We start from the raw sequence: 13209 nt of genomic DNA on the forward strand, positions 1-13209 counted from the left end.
GATTACTGAAAAGTAAAATTACTCCATAACTTCATCATTTAGTTCTTCTTCCTGCTTTATTTCATCACCCTCCTCCCCAGCCGCATCTGCTTCTTCTTCTTCTTCTTCTTCTTCTTCGTCCTCTTCTCCCTCATCGTCATCTTTCGGAAACAACTCATTTATCTTCCCCACAATCTCTTCACATACTTCCACGCTAAATCTCTCTTCACAATCTTCAACCAACAAATATAACACAACCAAAGATCGAGGCAAACAATTGACAATTTGCAATTTCTCAACCTTCATCAATTCAAATTGGTTCAAAAACAACATTAGCTGCTTGAAACCATCAACATCAACCTGGGTTATTTCGGCACTGTTCTCCATAAACTGAAGCACATCCCGCGTTACTACCTCCAATTCCGGACCGCATGCCGTGAATCGGTTCTTTTGTTTCTGATGGTGCTTTTTGCTGTGTTGGTCCAGTTGTTGATGTTGTTGTTGTTCTTGTTGAAGTGCGAGCTCTTCTTCAGGTGAGAATGTCCAGTTGTATTTGTGCTTGATATGTTTTAGGTGGTCATATACTTCAAAGTTGGATAAAAAGGAGTCTCGTTCTTTTAGTATTTGCATTGTGGTAAATGTGTGTTGTTGATGGTACTGATTGTGATATCGCATCTTCGTTTTCTCGTGATGATTTTGAACAAAAAAAAAATTAACTCGATGTTTTTAATTACACAAAACATTGGATCAGAGCTGAAATCTTGTTTAAGGGGTTTTCAAAACAGTTCAAACTGCAAACAAAATAATGCTTCAATTAAAAACTCTATTTATTGCAACACAACAAGATATATTAAAAAAAAAACTAGCAATGCTCTAAGCAGCAATCAAAGCAAAACAAAACTGAAGCGACTTCTTCATCTAAACTCTGCCAATTGGCTCCCCAGTTGCAGTTCTATTGCTCTGAATGGAAGTACGATCATGAACTGGGGCCGAGCCACGAACAGTGTTATTGGTAGTATTTCCTCTTGGTCCAGCCTGCTCCTCAGCAACTGCTTTTGCCTCCTCTTCGGCCAAATTGTTACTATCCTCACCAGTAGCATCAGCAGCAACAATCTCACCGTCTCTATGTGCAGCTCCATCCTCGAGATCACCACGGTGTTTTTCTTTTCTTCTTATTGAACGACTGGAAATTATCATACCACAACATTGACGAATAAGACCAAGATCAATGGCAAATATTGATCCCCAATAAAATGGGCTGGGTCTGAAAGTATGTCCCAACCCATAGTTTGTAACCTCATTAATATAGCTATAACCAAGGAATAAAGCACCCTCAATACCGTACAAAAGCCAATTAAACAATGAAAATGGAAGCAATGCTTGATAAGCACGACATGTAGCTCTTGAACTATTTTCCCAGGAATTAGTGCTACAGTCGGTGGGAAAATTAGCAGCAATAGCAGCCCATGACCCAAGATAAAGTATCCAAACTGCTCCTTGAGCACCCAAAATGATGAATGAAGGTGTGGTGTTGTTCAATGCAACAGGAACAAAAAGACCCACGTAACCCAAGTAAAGGATGTCAATGGCAGCCACGGTGGTTGTGAATGAAACTCTCGGAATGTTGTGGCCAACTTTTGCCAAAACACTGCCACTAAGACCCATGATTGCAACAGTTGTAATGAATTCAACCGTACGTAAAAATGTACCTGTATTTCTTCTTGGTTCTGCCATGTTCGTCCAACTGGTAATTAGTGGTTGCAATTGAATCTAAAGAACTTTATCTATTAAGTATTGACCGAATGATAGATCACGGAAGAGAAAGCTTATTGAGGCTGATGTGAATAAGTTCTCAACCTTCTGATGGTTCTTTCTAGATGAAGAAAAAAATGTGGTGGTAAAGATCAGTGAATTTGGTGGTAAAAAGTTATTTAAGTGGGTAATGTTTTGGTTGTAAAATTTGTGTGGAACATACACACGCATACACATACAAGTAAACATATAAACACACACACACAAATAATCAAAAAAAAAAAGTGGGGAATAATCAAAGTGTAGTAGATGGGAAATTGATGTATACAAATTAATGATTGATTGTTATACAGAAAGCAGAAAATTCAGGTGGGTTTGCTGGATGGCAAAGTAATGAAAGGCATTGTATAACCGAGAACTAAAACGATGATTCTTGAGCAGGCCAAGGGTTTGTTTGCAAGATACGGTCTCGCGAAAACCGCAAGGAATTCGTGTTCTTTACTCCACAGCTAAAATAACATCCATTGAAATGAAGATTGGTTGTCAAAGTTTGTGAAGTTAGAAAATGTGTGCGGAAGAATAGAGACTTTACATTGAAATTGAGTCAATATATCAAGTTTGAACGCTACAAGTCAATTGAAGTTGGTTTCCGAAATACGGAAGTTTACCTGTTGCGAGTGATGAGAAAACAAGGGTATCTTTGTTTGGCCAACCAAGTATCTGGAATGCCAAATTTGAAACGCAGGTGTGACAGAAGTGCTAGAGATCTGCGGATATTGATTATTATGATGTTGTTGTTTTTTTATTCCCATCCATTCTCCATTATTTGCATATGGAATTTATTTATACTCTCATACGCAAAAAGGAAGTGTAGAGGTTGCATCTCTAATCTCTGAACTCTCTAGTATTTGAGCTCTATTCAGAATGAAAGGGGTATACTAGTCGTGTATTAACTACAATGAATTTTCTCAAGGGTATAAAAAGCACACAAATTGACACATGCTTTAGTATGCTGTTGGAACGGTACCATTAGTTCTTGACCCGTACCCAGCTTCTGGTTGCTGCTGTTGTTGTTGGTGGGGCAAAGAGTGGTCAGAACCTTCAGTTGCAACTTTGGACTCCTCCTCACCATGAGTAGTGTATGCATTTTCATCGTTTACTCCATTTCCTATAGCAGCTTCTTCGTCAAGATGAGGAGCAACAACACCCCCGTCTTTATTAACACCACCACCACTGGTAGCAATACCAGAATCAGTGAAATTGACACCAGCAAAACTCTTTGATGTAGTAGTTTCAGCATTGAATAAAGTGCCCCAATAATAAGTTGTATTTTGCATCAAGTGGTTTGCACCGTAATTTTTAATTTCAGGAACAAAACTGTAACCAATAAACAATCCCAATTCAATACTAAACCAGATCCAATTCAATAATGAGAATGGCAAAATTGCTTGATAAGCGCGACAGGTATCTTCCGAATCTCTCATATAATACCACCAATTACAATCATCGGGGAACACATCAGCAATAGCTGCCCAACCGGCAAGATAAAAGATCCAAAATATGACTTGGACACCAAATACTACTGCTGTTGGCGTTTGATTGAGCAACACTCTGGGTGCAATGAAGGCAATGTATGCTAACCATATGATGTTGAAAATTGCCACCACCAAGTTGAATGTGACTCTGGAGATGTTGGTGTTGTAGCCTGCTAAAACACCGGCAGTGAGGCCCAATACGATGACGGCGAATAAGAATTCAACCAGACGTAAGATGATACTAGTAGTTGTCTTTGTGATGTTCATTCTGAGGAATAGGAAAGGTTGGTGCTTGCCTTTCAGTTGGAACCCAAATGTAAATGGGAGAATTCATGAGTTTTTAAAGCATAAATAAATCAAGGGGGGGGAGGAAGGAAATGACTGCGTAGTCAGGTCACAACAACCGTCTTTTTTAGACTAAATTTAGTGTAATTTGTGCATCCCCTACACCGTGGGTTATGCAATGTGAGTTAAATAATGGGATTCGCTGGTAATAAAATACAAAGCTTATTTGATTCTTGGAGAATTCACCAATCACAGTTTGCAAAAACGACAATGTGTTTATCAAAATTGCTGATCATTTGGTATTGTTGATTTCTTAGTGCTATTACTAGGATTGTTTGGGGTAAAAACCGTAACTGTGAAAGAACATTCTGCGCACAGCGGTAGTATCTGCTTTTTATTGAGGCTTATGATTTATACGAGAGTCAACTTTTTAAGATGTGACCAAGTATGTACATCTGCAACTCTTGGTTTGAATCGAGTCAAAGTATTAAATATAGTTGATACATTTTTAGTAAAAGTTGGGCTATGCTTTGGTATGTATGCGCACTTGTGCATAGTACAAAATTGAATTGTAGTGACTTTGCAATGTATATTTTTCTTGGGTTCTTTATTGAGTTTTTCAAACAAAGGATCTAGAGCTTACTTCTTTTAATCAGCCGTACATATTATCTTACATAAGCATTTAGGTAACAAGAGCACAAATACGAGATTTTCAATATTTTTGAATGATCGTCCACTCTTTTGTTACATTTACGGTTTATGAATACGAGAAGAAGAAGAAGAAGAATAGTATACGATAGACGGATAGATCAAGAGGCTACTATAATCAACAATCGCTCCCATTCCCCCCTCCTTTTGTCTATGATCGGCTTTAGCTTACTTGTCAAATTAAACACTTCCTCTATCAAAGCTGAGGAGAAAGAAGAAGGGTGCTGTTGTATCAGTTCTTTCATTCTCTTGGCATTCACCACAATATCTCAGTCGTTGTGTACCTCTGTAACTTAGAGATTCAAGACAATTCATTGATCTTATCCTTTCTTTTCAATGACCAAAACATTTAGTTGTAGTTCTTTAAAAAGAAGCTACTCTTGACGAGAAAAATAATGATCCACAAAGCTTCATTGGTTGTATTCGCATGTGCATTACTTCAACAAACGTATCTCCCTAAAGTTGAATAATCTCCAAATTTGTGATGATGCAGAAATAAAATATTGGGACACCCCATTGACATGTGATAATTGCCTCCACAGTTTTAACTTTAGATCAACTAGAAACGGCTTTCGAGAGGTTTACGAAAACTTTATCAATGACACAAAGTACGGTATGTGAAAGAAACCACAACTGGACCTCGATCATCTTTATTATCAAGTATATAATTCATCTCCCACCATCAATCTAAAGATGTTCTCGAAACTAATCACCCACTGATCTTGAATCATATCGACCAGTTGACGAGGTCCCTCCCCGGGCTTAATTCGGTGACGGTAACGGTAGCGCGACTAAAAATGAGCCCACTTTTGGAGAACGTTGGGGGAGGGAATGCATTACACCATAGGTCTAAGAGGTGAACTACATCGTATGTGCATAGTAAAGAAACACATATACAAGTAGGTTCCCTCTAGGACTTTTGGGGAACATGAGGTCTTGCGTTATCTTCATTTCTTGCATATTGGTCCTTTTCTTGTCATTTTATCAAGGCATTTTCAACTCCATTTTTAACTCCATTTTCACGCGCAACAACAACAACAACAATTCCGGAACCTCCTCCCCACCACCAACAAATATGAGTGCCATTACAGCAATTAGATTCAACGCAACAAAAACACCCGCTAAGGCAGCAATTATCTTTCTTCACGGCCTTGGTGATACTGGTGAAGGTTGGTCATGGTTGCCACAACTCATCAACCAAACTGATTTAATACCCGATGCGCAATCAATTAATTATGTATTCCCAAATGCACCTCAAATACCAATCACAGTCAATGGGGGTATGAGGATGCCTGGTTGGTTTGATATTTATGAGTTTGGTAATCCCAATGCTAGACAAGATATCAATGGATTCTTCAAGAGTTGTGATGTATTAAAGAGCTTAATACAAGAACAAATCGACAAATACAACATTCCCGCCAATAAAATCATCATTGGTGGATTTAGTCAAGGTGCAGCAATCTCATTAGCAACTGTATCATTATTGAACTTCAAAATTGGTGGTGTTGTTGCCCTTTCTGGATTCTGCGCCGTTAGTGAAGAGTTGGAGAAACGATTGGTTAAAGATGTAAACTTTGATACTCCAATTTTTCAAGGTCACGGAACTGCTGACCCCATTATTGCTTATGATTTTGGAAAGAGAACTAGTGAACTTTATCATAGATTGGGATACAAAAAAATACAATTCAATACATATCCTGGAGTAGCTCATAGTGCTAGTGAGGAAGAGTTGATTGACGTTGTGAAGTTTATAAAAGATGTTTTAGGATAGAAACAATAGGCGTCTAGTATTGTAATAACAGATGTATCGTATAAGCTTCATTGACACTACTATTTCCCCTCGCCTAGACGCTAACTCTTAGCGTTTTCACATTCTTGCTGCAATGTTTCATACATGTATTCACTAAAATGACATAACCCATCCTTACCATTACACAACTCATACATATCGTTTCGTTGCCAGCTTCCTGGTATAATCTTGGCATTGCCATCAACCTGTAAATACCCAAATACATTACCAATATATGGTTGTCTTGAATATTTGGGAATATCTCTGAAATCATAAATGGGCATAAAAGAATTGGCATTTGTTCCAGCCTCCATTATGAATGTGAAATCATCGTAAATCTTATTTTCGAAAGTCTTGTGCAATAGATCGACAAACTCCTTATTAATGGTAAAGTTATCTGGTTTAGGGTCGGTACTTTGTGAGTTGCCGATAATTAGAGCATTTGGGTTTTTTGACAATGAAAAATTATAATGGTGCGGTGGGTTTTCATGGATATGTATTTGTGGGTTTTTTGCATATTGAGTGAAGTGTCTCAATTGGATACTCCTGAGGAGTGGTGGAAATTGTCTTGTTGTTCTGTTGAATTGTTGAAACATAGTCTTTGGTGATGTTTGATGGGTTGCTTTTGGTGATTTTTCATCGCTCTCTTTAGAAAAAGCTAAAGAATACAGGAAACACAGTTTAGTAAGTATCTATTACATACCTTCTCCTTCTACATCAACCGAAACATGGTCGAATCTATACTCTACTATTTCTCTATGGCCACATATATCTCTCCCCCTCCCCTTATACAAAATTTACCCTAGCATGCTTCTTTTTCTTCCTCGAAGTCTCACCTCTTCCAACCTTTTAAACGTTTCAGCATACTTGGCCTTGCCAAACTTCTTGTACTGTTTCAAATCATGTGCAGATTCGTATCCTTCTAATAACCACTTGTTGTACGATTGCGCAAATACCGAATGAGTACTTGTAACGGATCTTTCTAAAACGTATAAATCAACAGCCTTGTCCTCGGCCAATCCTGAAAATGAAGATAGTCCAAAATCAATCAAGGCAGGCTCCCATGACTCTTCAGACCCCGTCAATATCAAATTAGAAGTAGTCAAATCACCATGTATCATATCTGCAAGATGCAACCTACCAATCAACTGACCAACTTTGAAACAAACTTGTTTGACTCTGTTGCCAGTACAATCAGATTCACTTGCTTCTCTCTCGAGATACCATAGCCAATTTTTCACTGAACTAACATTGCCATTGGGTAAATCAATACCTAAATTCTCCATCCATATAATTCCATTACTTAAATCACACGATATCAAAGCCGGACATGCAATCCCCAATTTGCTCAACTTGTACATAAATTTAGCTTCCCCAGCTGTTCGCGTTCTAGTAATTTGTGCATCGATTTTAGGGTGTCTGTATGGTTTGGGAGGTCTGTATTTGATTATAAACTGGCTTGAATTTTTAAGGTACGGATGTGATGAGTATGGATGAGTTTTAGTTTGAAACACTAGGGCTTCCGCTCCTTGGGAGATGACCTTGAGGTCTATATTCGGTACGAGTTGTTGTACTCGTTTGATGTGCTTTTCACTCATGCCCGAAGAGATGTGGGTCTTCTATAGTATGGTATTTCCAATGTTTGGTAAAGCTAAAAATTTGAGTGCCGCACTTTTTTGTCTTCCCCTTTTGTCAACACAGATTAACTTCACCAACACCAAAACGGAATGGCACCACCATCAAGCATATACATCATACCACCTTACTTACTCAGTACTCATGAAGGCGGTCAATTGCGAAAAAAGCTAGCTCGCATAAATGAACGCTTGAGCGCCTGCAACGTGATAACTAAAGATTCCCCATACTTTTCCAATATCCCTCTCGAGACCGATCTCGATGATGAAAAAGGTGATTTCGCATTCTCTAATGACCCTATACTTCATTCAATCATTAAAGAGAAGGTATTGTATAAACTTGCTATAATTGGCGTGTTGGGTAATAACCCCATGGAGTCAATTGCGTATGAGGATAAATACGTGCATGAAATGTTTAACATATTCAAATCTAGATTGCTTGAGGCTGAATCTGGTAACAGCAACGTCAGCGACGAGGGAAATAGTGACACATCAAAGGAAAATGCTTCCAAAAGTCCATTTTCAATATTCAATTCAACTAGAGTTGGTGAAGTTAATTTCAGAGGTCTTTGTGACGTCAGCAATTTAGATGAATATCAGGCATATTATCGAATGACATTGAAGGAGCTTTTGAGCTTGGCCAATAACCATACCAAGCCAGGTTCTGGACATTGTCTTAGCTCAATTCGATTAGATAAAAATACGTACTTTGGATATCCACTTCCGATGTCGTGGGCTCCATTAATTCACTCCAAGTATTGGACATTTTTAAAAGAGAGGTGTGATTTGAAGATAAATGCCGATGATGGCTATTCAACTATTACTTTACATTCAGGCAAGACACTCACACAACCCAACGATAAGGACTTAAGCAACGCGCGTTTCTATAACTTTATCACTGATCAACCAATCATTTCATCATTTGGGATTCTCTACTACGAGTTAGAGATTGAACAAGTGGCTACAGAAGCTACAAGTTTCAAGACGTTGATTGCCATGAATGATCCATCGGTGAGCTCCAATTCTACATTGGAAGTACTAGCTGGGTTTACCAAACGTTTTGTCACATATGATGCTATGAAATCACCATCAAATTCAACAAATCAGCTGTGCACGATTGACATGGAGAAAATTAAACACGATGTCCATCATAACGAGTCACTGGAAGGATTCTCAAGTACCGATTTAAACTTGTTTCTCAATACGCGGCCAGGTGAGTTTAAGGGAAGTTATGCTGTTAATTTTGCAGACTCTAATTTTTACAACTCTATTAAAGGTGCAGAAGCATTGGGGAGGGCCCAAATCTCAAACATGAATAGACGGCTCAGTACCATTGGAAGAGCACAACAACAAGAGCTTGATTCCGGTAAAATTGATGTCGGCATACCTTTCAGAACCAGGATGGTTGAGGATACACCCAGGCACAGAGTGTACAAGACGGATGTAGTTGGGTGTGGAGTTAATTTCGTAAACAAGACTATATTTATCACGCTAAATGGAGTTTTGGCCAAAGTAATTGGTGAAAAAGAAATCACATCGACTCATGGAGGATCAAATGATTTGTTTGAAGTCCCAAATTCGCATGATCCAACTATCGAAATATATCCGATGCTTGGATTCAAGTTGAATGAATTGGAGAGGGTATTGTCAGTTGATTCCGTCAGTACTGCCAAAATCACCACAAATTTTGGATTCAAGGAGTTTAAGTTCAATATAAAGAGCTATGTGAACCATTTCAGGCGAGAAAATCAAAAGGCAATTTGCATGTCGTTGCTTGAAAAGATCCGACTGAGCCATTCGAAGCTGAATGAATCAAACGATTTGAGTGATACAGAGACAGCATTGTTGCATGTCAACGATGATTCGCAATTGCTAAACAAATTGATCAAGGGTTATCTTGTTCATCAAGGATATATTAAAACCTTTAATGCACTCAATTCCGATTTGACTACATCAACTTCTAATACCATCAATGGCAATGAAAATGATGAAAAAGATCTGATTTTGATTGCAAGTCACGCAAAGAACAGACAACACATAAAAACACTCATGCAGTCCCACCAATTTGATGAGGTTTTAAAATTTCTTGATCAACATTATCATCACGAGTTTTTTGATTCCACTTTAGGGACTGATACCGTTTTCAAAATTAAATGGCTAGATTATATGATCAGTTTGAAAGTGTATTTGGACAGGCGGTTAAAACTACATGACAATTTTGAATTTGAGTTCAAAGAAAGTGAGCAAGAAATGTTGCGAAAGATAATCACAAAAAGGAATTCACTATTGGAAGAGTACAAATCGGAACACTTGCAGGATAAAGTCAGTCAACTATCACCTTTACTAATAGTTCGTCTGAAGCAAGATCTTGATAAATTACCTAAAGTGAAAAAGATAATTGGAAACCATGCCTTGCATTTCCAAAAGACCTTAGCATCGGTAAACGCTGTTATTTTGAAGAGTGCCGGGTTCACGAATACTTCGAGTCTTGAAAGGATATTCAATCAGGTGGAACAAAATGTAACTTCATTGATTCGGCTAGATCGCGATGACAAATTCAAGTTGGTAAACTTGGAGGCAGACTACATGGGCCAGAATAGCTGATCTGATACGAAAGAAAATACACGTTGGTATGACAAATTTTATTATAATGCTAGGTGGATTTTTTTCTCTTCTTTTTTGGTGGCTCTAATGAATCCACCTCGACGTCTACTTTAAACGTTTCCCATTCTTCATCATTTGTATAGGGTGACTTGATATCAATCAATTTATCATCATGGTATAAACTGAAATACTTGATTGTCCATCCACCTCTTTCCAATTCGACGAATGTAACCTCTGGATCACTCTTTAATAGTTTGAAATAAACCAGTAATAGCTCTTCTACATACTCCTTGACGCTATATTTGATCTTTTGACCCGGCTTGGTTGGATCAAGTACATAGTACATGAAGCTTTCATCACTAAAGAATGGTGGGGTGTATTTGGGTTGGATATTGTAAAGACATGTCATGATAAGACTACTAGTTGCAGGGCCAACACCCTTTAATTTACACAATTCCTTCATTGCTTGCCGTATGACCTTTTTGTACTTGTCGAGTTCTTCATCAGTGGCGATTGACCAGAAATCAGTAGGGAGGCTATTGAAATAGTCGAGCAATATCTTGAATCCCACTTTGGTTGCATCTTCTACTTGCTCTTCGTCATTAGATCGAATAAGTTTTGGCAACGAGGGTCGGAATGTGCCAATGTTTAGTTTCCAGTCCATTAGGTTGACAAGTTCGTCTTTGGTGATGTATGTAGTGGCCCTGTTGGAGTTGGAATATCGGTTGGCTACAGCGTCAAGCAACTCATGATCTTTCCAATCATTCAATTCCTCATACGTTTTGCTGTTATGGTCAAACTTCTTGCTTGTTTGATCTGATAGTTCTCGTATGATGGGCACAAATAGCTCCTTATTGGCTTTGGTGATGTATTTTATACTCATGGTATTAATGTGATAAGCTTTGTTTTTAATGCGTGGAGTGTGTCTAGTCTGATATATTCTTACAATCTTAGTTATATTCAAAACAAAGTCTATAAAATCGATCCAAGAACAAACTATCGACATCTCTAAAAATAATGCATGAGAAGCTCATGCTTAGTCTAGCTGTGACTGTTTTTAATAATTATCAGAATTATGCTTGATCCTATCAAATGCACATTTACACAACAGCTTAATATTTACATATTTAACGAGGAAGTATATCTCTCCAAGTGTAACTATTTTGAACTCACTGCTGACACTTTGAGAACCACCACCAAAATCATACAATTCATTCCTGGCTGTGATTCTTCACTTCACTTTTTCGAACTATTGTCTAGACTATACCGCAGAATCAGATTCTATCTTTATTTGCGGCCAGTTTATAAACAGAGTTAAAACACTGCAGCTATTTACAGTTGAGCTGGCCGACACAAATACTGGATCCTAGGTGGTGTCTCCATTATTCCAATATATCCCCACCAAAGCGTTTCTTCGGAGTGAATGAGATGGGGTACTTAATATCCAATACTATATTTTGAATCAATGAAAAAAACTGCGACGATATCCAGTACAACACCAACGCAGCTGGTGCGTGTATTGAAATAGCCATCATAAACACAATAGACATTCTGGAAAAGTTTGCCACTGCATCAGTCAAATTGGGTCGATACTTCAATCTCTGTGTCAACCGTGACAACTCTAGAGTTCTAAAAGTCCACTCAACATTGCAAAGTGAAATGACTCCCAATATCAAGGGGAAAACGTGCATTGGATCGGCAACTGCTAAATCTTGAAACCACAAACAGCCTTCTACATACAATGAAGGGTCCAATGCTTTGTTGTGTAAGTTATCCCATGATGACCATCCACTCAAGTCTCTCATCGTTAATGACATCATAATCCAGAGTGGGATTTGAAATGTAGGTAAGATAAAGTTTTTCCATATTTGAACATTATGTTTTTTGAAAAGCTCCTTCTGACGCTTACGTGTTTCCTTTGTAGTGAGAAGCAAAATCTGCTCATAGGACATATTGGCTAATGGAGCTTGAGCAGCTTTAACTGACTCATCAGTGTCTGGTAATTGTTGCAATCCTTTTGCTTTTTGAACTCGTTTCGCTAGATTCATCTTCAAAATGGGATTGAGTGCACTCACTATTGGTTTCAATGTGCTCTGTTTCTGAATTCTCTTACGCTGTATTATAGCTAGTGGTAGCGTCCAAACAGATCTCAAGGCAAACGTGGTGATTGGAATTAGTGCCCACCATGGTAAACCACTGGCTTCATGTAAACCCTCAAAGGTGTATGTGAAAGTATTGATAATTGCATTATGATCGATAGAATAGTGTCGGGCTGGAATAAGAAGCTTCTTATGAGCTGGTTTCAAACGTGATCCTACCTGACAGCCTCGTAGTAGCATTGAGATTTGGTGTAATTAATTATAAGGTGATGCTTTGTGTGTAAACCACGAAAGTGAAAAAAGAATGAAAATGTGGAAAAAAAAATCAATAAAATTAGTGAACATTGCACCTGCACAATCCATCCACCACCCCAGGACCACTAAATCTTCCAAAACATGTCAACTAGAACAGAAAGAGCTTGCATGCTATGTGGTATAATACAACCCGTAAAGACTTTCAAACAAGACGGGTGTCCCAACTGTGAAGGGTTGTTGCATTTTCAAAATAATGACCAAGATTTCAATCCAATAACCGATTGCACATCGCCATCATTCGAAGGATTGGTAGCCATGGGAGAAGATGACAAGGAATCATGGGTGGCGAGATGGCTAAGAATAGATAGTTTTGTTCCAGGTCTATATGCTGTCAAAATCAATGGTAAGCTACCTCCCATAGTGATTGAACATTTGGAAGCCCTGGATGTCATATATAGACCAAGAGATGGAAGTGCAGAGGATTGATTAAGGTGGAGATTTATACGAGCACGGTTGATCTATAGATGGTATAATTTCTACTTTAAATTATACAGGATTTATATATCTAA

The 13209-nt window shown here is 38.2% G+C and overlaps 10 protein-coding genes across 10 annotated transcripts; 3 read left to right on the forward strand and 7 right to left on the reverse strand. All coding sequences in view use genetic code 12, as the record gives it.

Moving 5' to 3' along the window:
• Positions 1-18: 18 nt before the first annotated feature.
• Positions 19-609, reverse strand: CPAR2_502440 (DNA-directed RNA polymerase III subunit; the record flags this gene model as incomplete). Its single annotated transcript, XM_036810670.1, has 1 exon — positions 19-609. The coding sequence occupies one exon, from the start codon at positions 607-609 to the stop codon at positions 19-21; it is 591 nt and encodes a 196-aa protein (XP_036667183.1).
• A 288-nt stretch (positions 610-897) lies between these two features.
• On the reverse strand, positions 898-1713 carry CPAR2_502450 (MARVEL domain-containing protein; the record flags this gene model as incomplete). The annotated part of the gene is made up of 1 exon (XM_036810671.1): positions 898-1713. One exon carries the CDS (start codon positions 1711-1713, stop codon positions 898-900), a length of 816 nt encoding a protein of 271 aa, XP_036667184.1.
• Positions 1714-2735: 1022 nt separating this feature from the next.
• On the reverse strand, positions 2736-3533 carry CPAR2_502460 (MARVEL domain-containing protein; the record flags this gene model as incomplete). The annotated part of the gene is made up of 1 exon (XM_036810672.1): positions 2736-3533. The coding sequence occupies one exon, from the start codon at positions 3531-3533 to the stop codon at positions 2736-2738; it is 798 nt and encodes a 265-aa protein (XP_036667185.1).
• A 1654-nt stretch (positions 3534-5187) lies between these two features.
• Positions 5188-6030, forward strand: CPAR2_502470 (palmitoyl-(protein) hydrolase; the record flags this gene model as incomplete). The annotated part of the gene is made up of 1 exon (XM_036810673.1): positions 5188-6030. One exon carries the CDS (start codon positions 5188-5190, stop codon positions 6028-6030), a length of 843 nt encoding a protein of 280 aa, XP_036667186.1.
• An 80-nt stretch (positions 6031-6110) lies between these two features.
• CPAR2_502480 (uncharacterized protein) lies at positions 6111-6644 on the reverse strand (the record flags this gene model as incomplete). Its single annotated transcript, XM_036810674.1, has 1 exon — positions 6111-6644. The coding sequence occupies one exon, from the start codon at positions 6642-6644 to the stop codon at positions 6111-6113; it is 534 nt and encodes a 177-aa protein (XP_036667187.1).
• Positions 6645-6845: 201 nt separating this feature from the next.
• Positions 6846-7646, reverse strand: CPAR2_502490 (serine/threonine protein kinase; the record flags this gene model as incomplete). The annotated part of the gene is made up of 1 exon (XM_036810675.1): positions 6846-7646. The coding sequence occupies one exon, from the start codon at positions 7644-7646 to the stop codon at positions 6846-6848; it is 801 nt and encodes a 266-aa protein (XP_036667188.1).
• A 129-nt stretch (positions 7647-7775) lies between these two features.
• CPAR2_502500 (glucose-induced degradation complex subunit) lies at positions 7776-10286 on the forward strand (the record flags this gene model as incomplete). The annotated part of the gene is made up of 1 exon (XM_036810676.1): positions 7776-10286. One exon carries the CDS (start codon positions 7776-7778, stop codon positions 10284-10286), a length of 2511 nt encoding a protein of 836 aa, XP_036667189.1.
• Positions 10287-10335: 49 nt separating this feature from the next.
• CPAR2_502510 (uncharacterized protein) lies at positions 10336-11169 on the reverse strand (the record flags this gene model as incomplete). Its single annotated transcript, XM_036810677.1, has 1 exon — positions 10336-11169. The coding sequence occupies one exon, from the start codon at positions 11167-11169 to the stop codon at positions 10336-10338; it is 834 nt and encodes a 277-aa protein (XP_036667190.1).
• Positions 11170-11668: 499 nt separating this feature from the next.
• Positions 11669-12625, reverse strand: CPAR2_502520 (membrane insertase; the record flags this gene model as incomplete). The annotated part of the gene is made up of 1 exon (XM_036810678.1): positions 11669-12625. The coding sequence occupies one exon, from the start codon at positions 12623-12625 to the stop codon at positions 11669-11671; it is 957 nt and encodes a 318-aa protein (XP_036667191.1).
• A 156-nt stretch (positions 12626-12781) lies between these two features.
• On the forward strand, positions 12782-13126 carry CPAR2_502530 (transcription elongation factor; the record flags this gene model as incomplete). Its single annotated transcript, XM_036810680.1, has 1 exon — positions 12782-13126. One exon carries the CDS (start codon positions 12782-12784, stop codon positions 13124-13126), a length of 345 nt encoding a protein of 114 aa, XP_036667192.1.
• Positions 13127-13209: the final 83 nt, after the last annotated feature.

Source organism: Candida parapsilosis, contig 006139 (genome assembly GCF_000182765.1).
Source record: "Candida parapsilosis strain CDC317 annotated contig 006139".
Lineage (NCBI taxonomy): Eukaryota > Fungi > Ascomycota > Pichiomycetes > Serinales > Debaryomycetaceae > Lodderomyces > Lodderomyces parapsilosis.